Source organism: Nyctereutes procyonoides, unplaced genomic scaffold (assembly GCF_905146905.1).
Source record: "Nyctereutes procyonoides isolate TBG_1078 unplaced genomic scaffold, NYPRO_anot_genome, whole genome shotgun sequence".
In the NCBI taxonomy this organism is placed as follows: Eukaryota; Metazoa; Chordata; class Mammalia; order Carnivora; family Canidae; genus Nyctereutes; species Nyctereutes procyonoides.
In genome coordinates this window covers 10,558,435-10,569,294 of record NW_026575025.1, presented here as the reverse complement: position 1 = coordinate 10,569,294, position 10,860 = coordinate 10,558,435, and the positions used below count along the sequence as shown (strand labels likewise).

The 10,860-nt window shown below is 49.8% G+C and overlaps 2 protein-coding genes across 2 annotated transcripts; one reads left to right on the top strand and one right to left on the bottom strand.

Annotated features, from left to right (window-relative positions):
- On the bottom strand, nt 1-4,306 carry EIF1AD (eukaryotic translation initiation factor 1A domain containing). Its single transcript, XM_055313341.1, has 6 exons — nt 4,094-4,306; nt 3,063-3,236; nt 2,808-2,916; nt 2,598-2,706; nt 2,376-2,426; nt 1-1,825 (listed from the first exon to the last, which is right to left on the bottom strand). The coding sequence occupies exons 2-6, from the start codon at nt 3,147-3,149 to the stop codon at nt 1,681-1,683; spliced, it is 501 nt and encodes a 166-aa protein (XP_055169316.1). The 5' UTR covers nt 3,150-3,236; nt 4,094-4,306; the 3' UTR covers nt 1-1,680.
- A 292-nt stretch (nt 4,307-4,598) lies between these two features.
- On the top strand, nt 4,599-6,347 carry BANF1 (BAF nuclear assembly factor 1). The gene is made up of 3 exons (XM_055313353.1): nt 4,599-4,740; nt 5,467-5,604; nt 5,815-6,347. The coding sequence occupies exons 2-3, from the start codon at nt 5,482-5,484 to the stop codon at nt 5,959-5,961; spliced, it is 270 nt and encodes an 89-aa protein (XP_055169328.1). The 5' UTR covers nt 4,599-4,740; nt 5,467-5,481; the 3' UTR covers nt 5,962-6,347.
- The last annotated feature ends 4,513 nt before the right edge of the window (nt 6,348-10,860 follow it).

The window sequence follows — 10,860 nt, the reverse complement described above, 5'->3', positions numbered from 1 at the left end:
TATCCTTAACTCATCTGAAGTTTATTTTTTGTATATATACACATACATACAAATATATAGACATGTATATATTTAAAGCTCCACTAAGATAAAATAAGGTAAAGTGAGCAAGGAACAGATAAATGAACCAGTAGCTGGAGATGATGTGGAAACAGTGACAGGCTTTTCAGATTGTTTCAGACAGGAGATTCTATAGCACCTCTGCCACTAACATATCCAGTAGAGAGGATGGCAAAAAACAAAACTCACATAAAGTCCTTAAACAAGACGATAAGCTCCAGGGCACAAGAGAAAAGTTTTAAGTCCCACTGGATTACATGGGGGGAAGTTAAAGGACAATCCATGAGCACATTTGTAGGGTGGGTAATGAGGACACATAATGAAGTATGTGGTCATAACAGGGGAAGGGGGAATTGGTAGACAACATACAAGTTTTGAAGTAAAACATCCCAGAGATCTGCTAGGCAGTGCTGAGCATCCACCTGAGGTTTGTAATTATGAATTTAAGGTAAAACTAGTGAGTTAGGTTGGCTGTTTTCTCTAGCATTTACTTGAACACAGGCACAGAAGTGAATAGCTGGGTTAGCCAGGGTTAGATCTTACTAGATGAACCAGCAGGGAGACAAGCGAGTGGAAGGTGTAGGTGGAATCGATGTTGCACAAGGAAGGGAAGTGAAGATAGGAAAATAATGGTAAGAATGTGTGTTGGGGCGGGGGAGGGGGTGGTTGTGGTTGAGGATACAGAGAAGGGAGTTGAGCAGGTAAGCACGAAAACCAGGAGGTGGTGATTTTACAGATATTTGAATTCAAGAGGAGTGGCAACTCCTATCAACATCAGGGGTGCAAGGAGTGATCAATGAGGTAGGCACCAATGAGACTGAATAGGCCCATCCATGGGGTGGAGAAAATGGTGGTGGAAACAGGGGTGGAAGACTAAGCCAGGAGTTAAAGTGTTCAAAATCTGAACGGTGATTAGAAGATCAATGTCAACAATGGAGAAGGAGTACACAGCCAGAGGTAAAAGCTTAAAGAGGGATGACAATTTGCAAGAGAGCTGGGGAGTGATGTCTGAGTAGCCACAGAAAAGCCACTGATCAGAGGACATACACAGCAGTTAAGGAGGTGGGCACTCCTATAGTCACAGTGACTAGAAAGCCAGGAAAAGCAGCTTACGAGGCACTATGAAATTCAACCTGAGTGTCTCTTAGAGGCAGGGGGCACTAGGTCCTAGAGCTGTGTTCCTCAATGGCTGAGTCAGTACTAATTGTAAGCATGCAATACAGGAGGGATTGCTCCCAGTTATTATTAAATACATGCCAGAAGGCACAGCACAGGCCCTGGTGCTTACGAGTGCTCAATGAGAGAGAGAATCTAGGAAAGGTTCCAGCCATTTCCATTTCTTACCCATTTAGGACCTGCACCCGGGGGACCCATCAAGGAGCAGTTTTTAACTTCACCACAAGTCCCTCCTCCCTCCAAAGAGCCACTCAGACACCAGCACAAGTCATTACCCACCAGGGGTTTAATTCTCCTTGAGCAGAAGATCAGTTCAGAGAGGGGCCCTGCCTTGTCCCCCGTGTAGGGGGAGGGGGTAGAGAACTGCAGAGCACCCTGAGAACGTCCAAGCGCAGAGGAGCCAAGTACTCGTCCCTGAGCAAGGGGAGAAATGGGTCCAGGGACTCAGGCTGCCTCCTCCTCTTCGCTCTCCTCCTCGCTCTCATAATATTGTCTGCGGTTGGTGTTAACAAAGAGATCAGAATCATCTTCAGAGCTGGATTCTTCTCCTGATGACTGTGGCTCTGCAGGGAGTTCTGGCTGAGTCTGTCTGCATGGGGGAAAAGGGACAGGGTTAACCCAATGCCTTCTGGGAAAAATAGGTCTGCAATCAAGGAACCCCACAAAAAGGAGGATCATATGGCCAACAAAAGCTCTCTTAAAAAAAAAAAAAAAAAAAAAAAAAAAAAGCTCTCTAAAGACTATACCTCCCAGCCCATATCAAAAGTTTGCTAGAACTACTGGATTTAACAAAAATGATTTTACAACCATGAACTAATGTTCAGTGGACCCACCCCATATACCAAGTATTATGCTACGCAATTTTATAAGCATTAACTCCTTTGATCCTCACAAAGCTCCCACTTTACAGGCAAAGAAATCCAGGCTTAAGAGATCAAGTAACCTGCTTAAAATGATTCATTTACAAGTGGCAATGCCACAATCTTAATCTGGGGCATCTCACTTTCAAGCTGTACTCATATCCACATATTTAGGAGCACTCATCAAGGATTCTACATAGGAAGAAAGAATGTCTCTATTTTCCCCTCAAGGTACCAAAGCCTAAATCCCTATTTTTTATCATAAGGCTTGTTTCTCACCTGTTCCTGTTGTTGTTGTGTTTCTCAGCCACTTCTGAAAAGGCCTCAGGCCTGTGCCAAGAGAAGAGCCAGGGTAAGAAAGGACAGAAAAATGGATCAGCAAAAAAGCTGTTTCCAGCTATCCCTGCCTGGGATGCTATGATTTTCCTTCCTACAATTCCATAGCTTAGAAGTCAGTATCCCCAGAAATGAGGCAGCCAATGACCAAAAGAACTACCCTACCAGAGCCCTTCCTTCTGTAGAGAGCGTACATGGTCTTTGCAGAGCACAAAGGAGATCTCAGCCTTCACTTTCTCTCCCTCTTCAATAGGGTCAACAATGAGGAAGTCCCCTGCAGGTAAGAGAGGAGAAAAAACATAATTGATCCAGCTTGTAATGGGGAAAGCCAAGCTCTCAGGAAATAGTTGTCTCCTAGAGGGCTACCTCTCTCACCTCTCTTGATCCAGATGTTCTTACGGTATTTGGAGGGCATGCTCACCAGGAAGCGCTGCCCCTGGGCTGTCTCCACCTCATGCAGATTGTTCCCTGGGGTCCTGAGTACCTGGTCCAAGAGTGACCAAGAACTCATCAGCCTCATCAGTCAGCTCAAATACCCAGTAAGCTGTGCTACACCCTACCCCCATCACAAGGGCCCAAGAGGAGTAGAGGGATGGGGAGGCAGAGCAGCTTGTGCCCAATGCCACTCACCCTCACAATCTGCTGCTGGTCAGAGGGCACCATGTGCTCCCCCAGCACCTCCTTCACCACATGCTTCCTCTTGGTGGCCTGAGACATGCTGGGTCCTGTCCCAGGGGGGTGAGGGACGCAGAGACTGTCAACTCCTGAGTTTCTTGGATGACAAGTTCAGAACCCAGGATTGTTCTGAAAATGGAGAGATCCTTTTTACTAAGGAGTGACTGTGTCCTGGTTAAGAACATGAACTCTAAAACCTAATTACTAGGGGGATCCCTGGGTGGCTCAGCGGTTTGGCGCCTGCCTTTGGCCCAGGGCGTGATCCTGGAGTCCTGGGATCGAGTCCCACGTCAGGCTCCCTGCATGGAGCCTGCTTCTCCCTCTGCCTGTGTCTCTGCCTCTGCCTCTCTCTCTCTCTCTCTCTCTGTCTCTCGTGAATAAATATATAAAAATATTTAAAATAAGTAAGTAAATAAAACCTAATTACTAGGATTCAAATCCTTCCTTGGCTCTTTCCTAGCTGTTCAACTTCACTAGCTTCAGAGAAAAAATAATAGTTAAACCCAATCACTATTAATAGAATAAAATAATGCAAGCCGAGCACTTAGAACAGTGTATGGCAAACAAAAACAACTCACAAGCACTGGCAAAATCACAGAAACCGAATACCAGGTTCTACAGAAGTTATTGCGGAAACCTCTCAGGAAGGAGTGTGAGATAAACTGTATATTCCTCAACATATTCGTACATCCTATGTGTAGCACAGCCACGTAACACAGATGCCCAGCTTATCAACACACTACGGTCAAAAACAGTGAGATCACAGCGCGATGGTCCACTCCAGGAACGAGTTAACAAAAGTCGGGTAAGCCGGCTCGGTCTGCGGCCACTGCCAGGTTTCTGACGTGGGTACTGAGAAGACGAGGACCGGCACCATGAAGGCTGATGGTTTCCAAAGGAAACTCCGAGGTGTGACCTCTAGCTGCCGTCCCCTGCCCACCCGCTTCCCTATCCTGGAAGAAAGACGCTCAGAGACCGACACTTACCCTCTGCCCTCGTCTCCCACGGGCGGTGCCCGAACGACCTTGTTCTCCAGACTGGACGCTGAGAGCGGCTCGCCCACGACTCAATTCGTAGCTGAGCCAACGAGGGCACTGCAAAGGGGTCCGCCGGCAGGCAGACGCACACTCAGGTCGCCCGCGCTTCCGACTCCTCCGAGCCGGGTGACTACTAGCACTCTAGAGTCGGACCCTTCCCAACACCGTACTTCCGGGGCTATCTCGGAAGCTCACCAGCCGCCCTCCCCGCCTTGTCCGTCTCTCTAACTCTTCCCACCTCCGGGTCGGCCAAGGTCAAGTTCTTGAGTTCCCGATGCCGCGCAGCGGGGAATGGAATTTTCTCCAAAGCCTCAGGTCCCTGAGACGGGACAGGCTGCCCGAGAGGCGAGACCACCTAAGGCAGCTGGGCTTCCCGCGAGGCAACCCGCAAGCGGTGCCTAGTAAGGGCGCCGTTGAGGTCGGGAGCGCTTCCTCTCTATGGCTCTACGCGGCTAGAAGTGCCCAGAGGAATTTTTTTTAAAAGCGGCTCTACAGACGACCCGGAAGCGGAAGTGGAAGAAAGTTCTAGTGAGTTTGAGATCTCGGTGGGAGCAGCCGGGTGGCGGTAGGAGCCGTTACGGGAGCCGGAGCTGCTGGTGAGCGTTCGCCGCGGAGCAGGGCCCGAGCTGGACGCGGGAGAAGGTGCGGGGAGGAGGGGAGGAGAGGGGCCTTAGCCGAGTAGCCGGCCAGAGAAAGCGCCCTCGGAGCCGGCCCGGCTGCCGTGCGGGGAGAGGGCGGGGCGGGGCGCAGCGCGGCGGCGCGTGGAGGGGGCGGGGCGCGGCGCGGCGGCGCGTGGAGGGGGCGGGGCGCGGCGCGGCGGCGCGTGGAGGGGGCGGGGCGCGGCGCGGCGGCGCGTGGAGGGGGCGGGGGGCGGGGAGTGCGGACACGCGGGGCTGGAGGAGTGGGTGTACGCTTTTGGGTTAGTGCCCTCGCTCTGGGAGCGGTGCGTGCGGGCGAGTGGGACCGAGAGACCCTTCATTTGCTCCCTTCTTAGCCCAACAAGGTCACAGAGGGAGTGACAGCCTCAAGGAGGACCCAGGCTACCGACTGGGAATCTTCCCGCTGCCCCGCGTGCGCCACCTGTGAGGGCGGGCTAGTTTTTCCCCTGGGGCTGGAACCCGGTTCCCACAGAGAACCATTCTTTTGCCTAGCGGGAAAAAGGCTCTTCTTGGACCTCAGTTCTCTTACCCATGAACCGAGGAGATCTGAGTGAGCAGCCGTAATGGCTGGATTAGCTTTCACTTAATATAAATAACATTGTCACTGGGCCCTTGGGAGTTCCTGGTTTGCATCCCTAACTTACCTTTTCTTGGGATTCCCAGATTAAGCTGATCAAGATGACAACCTCCCAAAAGCACCGAGACTTCGTGGCGGAGCCCATGGGGGAAAAGCCAGTGGGGAGCCTGGCTGGGATTGGTGAAGTCTTGGGCAAGAAGCTGGAGGAAAGGGGCTTTGACAAGGTGTGGGTGGAAGCATGCACCTGGGGGATGGGGTGAGGGTGGCCTCACTTTGTGGGTGAGGAAAGTGAGAGTAGATGTTGAGGGTGGCCTGAGGAGATAGCCACAGCTTGCCCACTTCCTAGGCTCATGTGCTTTGGATGCCACAAAAGTGGCTTTGTTCTTTCTTGGTCCCATGGAACACTTAGCAGCATGCCCTTTCCCCGTTTGCAGGCCTATGTGGTCCTTGGCCAGTTTCTGGTGCTAAAGAAAGATGAAGATCTCTTCCGGGAATGGCTGAAGGACACATGTGGTGCCAATGCTAAGCAGTCCCGGGACTGCTTCGGGTGCCTTCGAGAGTGGTGCGATGCCTTCTTGTGAGGCTCTCTGGATAGCCCCCAGTCCCAAGCCCCAGCATGGAGTCTCCCGAGTTTGCAGCCGCGTGGGAACTCCTCCCCTGTCCTCTACAAAGGAAGAGATTGCTATTGTTGTACTCACTTCTGATGTACTTCAAGGTCTTTGGGAGTTCTCTTCCTCTCACCATTTCAACTTTTTTGAAATTCTCACTCTTGCATGCATCTCCCCACTCCTTCCCCCTGCCAGTTTCATGTCAACAATTATCAGCTTTACCGAGTGAGTTCCTGGCCCTTCCCTCACCCCCACCCCCACTAGTCTGGTCTGTTTTATGCTATTTGGCTCCTTTTTTGGCAGAACAGTCACTGTCCTTGTAAGGTTTTTTAAATCAATAAAGTCAGTGGCCTTCATGACTGGGCTTCATGTGTTGAAAAGCAGGTGGGTTGGGACTTCCCCAGGGACTGACCAGGTCTGCCACACTCCTTTATCAGTACAGATCGAAACTGGCAGCTTCCTTCCCACTCTGGAGGGCAGCCATGTGGGCCTCAGCCGGGTGCCTTGGAGTGTTCCCTAGTAATCTGGCAAAGAGTGTGGGTTGATCCCTTCCTGGGATCTGGGTGGGCTGTGATATTCCAGATACCAACCGAGTCAACAGCTGGGCTAGGCAGCACCTGGTGGAAAAATCAGTGGGAGTCAGGAATACCAGGAAGAGGGTGGATCAAATGTGGGTTAGAGTTCGTCTGCCAATCGTCATATACTCTCCTGGCCTCTAGGAGAAGTGGGCAGGGCTCTGGTCGTCTGGCTGGTCCTCTTAGGGAGGCAGAAAAAACATAAAACATCACAGTTGTAGGGGCCTGAGTTAGTTGGGTACGTTTTTGTTCTGGTCTTTGTTGAACTCTTAGTACGAACCAGGTCCACAGCTAAGATCTTTGCAAAACTTTTTTCTCCCACAGTAATAAGTAGTTGTTTTCTCTTTTATAGGTGAGGAAACCAGAGGCTCAGAAAGACTGAGTAATATGACCGTGGACTTACTGCTAGGAAGGAGTCAGGTTGGTTCTTAAAATGTAACTCAAAACCCATGTACCTGAGGGCCCTTTGTTCCCTGGTCATGTCACTTGGCCTCTCCGAGCCTCAGTTTCCCCACTTGGAAAATGAGGTGGTAAGGATTGTATAAAATGCTAGCTGTATAGCACCTAGCCCTGCTTACATTTCATTCCTTCTGCGGAGCATCATTGAGAACTACTTGCTTACAGAATTTTCCTCAGAGGGCTTACAGTCTGGTGAGGAGAGAATAACAAGTATTAAATGCAAAAATTGGGATACTACGAGAAGGTTCTCATGACCTCAGGGTAGGGAGAAATTAAGGAAAAGTTGATAAACTCACTTCCATTTATAGAAACTTTGTTTGCCTAAAGATACCACAAAGAAGGGTGCCTGGGTGGCTCAGCTGGTTAAGCATCTGCATTTGGCTCGTCATGATTGCAGGGTCCTGGGATTGAGCCCCCGCATTGGGCTCCCCACTCAGCGGGGAGCCTACTTGTTCCTCTGCCCCTCCCCTTGCTCATGCTTTCTCACTCTCAAATAAATAAAATTCTTAGATAAAAAATAAAGATACCACAAAGAGAGTAGCAATGTAAACCCAGGGTGGGAAAGAACATTTGCAACACACTTAACACAAGACTGCATCCAGAGAACATGACTATGATAAAGACAAAGCAGATAACACAATAGAGAAAAAGGCCTGTAAAGCAGCCATGAGAGGAATGTCCAAATGGTGAATAAGCTTGTGAAAAAGTGCTCAGGCACAGTAGTAGTCGGAAATGCAAATGAGATGCCATTATATACTCACTGGCAAAAATTCTAAAGTCAAACAATACCAAGTGCTGATGGAATGGAGCAAGAGTGTCTGACATCTATCTGGTGGGAGTAGAAATTGATCTGAACCCTTGGGGAAAACAGGCATTTCCTAGTGAAGCTGAAGATAGGACCCATCCTGTGACCTGGCAATTCTACTCCTGGAGCTGTTTCAAAGGACATTCTGCATACCTGCACCTAAATTCGTGTTCACAGCGACTTTGTTTATAACAGCCCCCAACTGGACCGACTCTAATGGCTGTCCATACCAGTGACAACGAACAAATGACAGGTGAATTTCAATGCTGAGCCAACAAAAAAACGTCAAATTGTGTGATTCCATTCACATAAAGTTAAGTGGATTCTTGCTTATTAATCTCTATATAGATGGTAAAACTAGAAAAAGCAAGAAAATCCTTATTGCAAAAATCAATAGTAGAAAGAAGTGGTATTAGTTACCTTCGCGGGAAGGAAGCAGGTGTGAGGAATGGGGAGGCTTGGGGTGAGGGTGGCAGTTTCCATGTCTTTACCTGTGTGGTGGTAATACAGGCATTGACTATTTGTTAACTGAACATATGTTCTGTGTGCTTTTCTGTATATTAGCTACATCTCAGAATAGTAGAAGACTAAAAGGAAACCAAAAGTAAAGCCCCAGGAATAGAGCAATTATGTGATTATTTGGAAATCATGAGGGTTCAGTTCAGATCTGGGTCTGGAAAGTGAGCAGCCACCCTGGAAGGATGCCAGGTGGCCAGAGTAAGGTTCAGCTTGTGTTACTCCCACTAACACAAGCTTGTGTTCAGCTTATGTTAGTGGGAGGGTGCCGGCCTGACTCCCAGACTGAGCTGGGAATTCAGGCTGTCTGTCCCTAGAGTTTCAGGCTATGTTTCTGATACTCTCCCAGATGGGTCCAGGGTCACCTCAAAGTCCCCTCAGCCTTGACCCTTTGTGTTGTGACACTGTCATACAGGCCTGGTGTGCTTAGGCAGGAGCTTGGCAGGGCCATGGTCTTCCCCTACTTCAGTCCTGATACTGCCAGATTGTTGCTGATGCTCTGGGAGGTAATGGAGGCTCCCTCCTCCTCCACAACACCCTTCTGATGGCTCCTGCCCATGCTGGTTGTCAGGTTTTGACTCCCATGGTTCTGGCATGAACCACCCAGCAGAAGCCCGTGGGATGTGCTGCCTGTTCTGCTTCCTCCCCGTGGGCTCTTCTCTGCCTCGCCCACAGGCTTTGTCCCTGAAGGGGCTGGAGCCCGCTTTCTCACCTCTCGCTTGGGTCTCAGGCAGTGTCTGTGACACGTTAAGTTGAAACACCTTGTCTTGGTCCCTTAATGCATCCCACACAAGTTCCTGGTTCAGTCCTAGAATAGCAGGAGACAAAGGGCATCTAGAATGTACCTTGTGACAACGTGGCTTCAGAGATCCAGTCCCAACTTAGCCTCCAGGACAAAGGACCAAGACTTAGAGTATTGGAGAAAGCAGACCTGCGACCAGCAGAATGTTAGTAGGAGGTTATTTAAATGTCACCCCACGGCGTGGTACAGTTGGTTAAGTGTCTGACTCTTGGTTTTGGCTCAGGTTGTGATCTCAGGGTCATGAGATCAAGCCCCACGTTGTGCCCCATGTCTCACCCTGCATTTAGCACAGAGTCGGCTTAAGACTCCCTCTCTCTCAGCCCCCCAACCCCAAATAAATAAATCTTAAAAAAAAAAAAAAAAAAAGTCAGCCCTCCTTCCCTCTAGTAAAACAGCTTTTGCTGAGCAGTTATGAGGATGAGTGAGTGTGTGGAGGCCCTGGTTCAAGGCCTGGCATGTTATCAGAAGTCCAGTAATTGTCGATTTCCCTTCCCAGTCCCCCTTGGCCCACCAAGAAACCACTCCTAGTGTGTGACCTTAGACAAGTGACCTGACCTGATTAACTTCCTTCACCTGAAAAACGAAATTGAGGCTTACTCCCTAAGAGTGCTTGTGATAGACCCATGTGAAAGGTCTTTGGAGGTCATTAGGTATGGTACAACCTGCGGTACCCTCCTGCACCAGTGAGAAGTAGTGACAGGTAGGGTGGGGGCAAGTGAGCTAGGGACCCATTGGCCCTTGGTGAATCAGAGACCTCGCCTTGGCTACTTTTCCAGGGAGCTGTTGGAGATTAAGTGTGGCCATGGCTGAGCTCCAAGTAATGGCAACGCAGGCCTGGGAGAGCCCCAGGAGGCTGCCTCTCCGTCCTCTGCCCCATGTATCATAGTGGTCCTGAGCTTCTTACTCTACCCCCTCCCAGGTTCTCTAAGGTTGGGTTTCTGCCTCTTCATTAAGCCAAGCTTGAGCCAGCTCTCCCACAAACTGGGGTCTGTCCCTTTAAGGCAGACACCTGAGCCTGCAACTTGTGACTCTTCCTTGGAATCTCAGATTGGTTTTCACAGCTGGGCTGAGGGGGTGGGGAGCAGCTGGGCCAGGTCTCCCAAAGAGGAAATCACTGCCCTTCCTGGTCCTGGGATTCCGAGAGGCCCAGAATTATGCCTGCTTAGAATATTCATCATTGTAATAGCTACCAACGTTTGCCAGATATTGTAAACCACTACCTCTTCCAAGCCCCAAGCGGGATCCTTGGAGGCCTTAAGCACTGACAAGGCCTCAGTGTCCCAGGGCAGAAAAGTCCCACCTCCCCTCAGCAACAAGTGATTAAAAGTATAAGCTACAGTGAACCCGAAAACACATAGTCCACCAAGATTGAGACTCTTCTCGTGTTAGCTACTTCAGTGCTGTTTATTAAACCTGTTTTTCTGAAAAACTCATTGTGCCTATTTTGCTGCTACCTCCAGCATGCACAGTTCACCTCTGGGTAGCCCAGTGCTGGAATAACCTCAGCAGGTAAGAGTTGTCACCTCTCTCACCACAGTGAGACCTTGGGAGGCCAAGGGACCTGTCTTAAGTCGCCAGTCAGGAAATGGCAGAGCTGCTATGACACACACCCTTCTCTCTGGCCATCCTCATACATTGGGCTCAGTCTGGTTTGAGAGCATAGACTTGAATTTGGGCTCAAAAGCTAGTGTCATTTATTTACTAGCTGGTGTCTT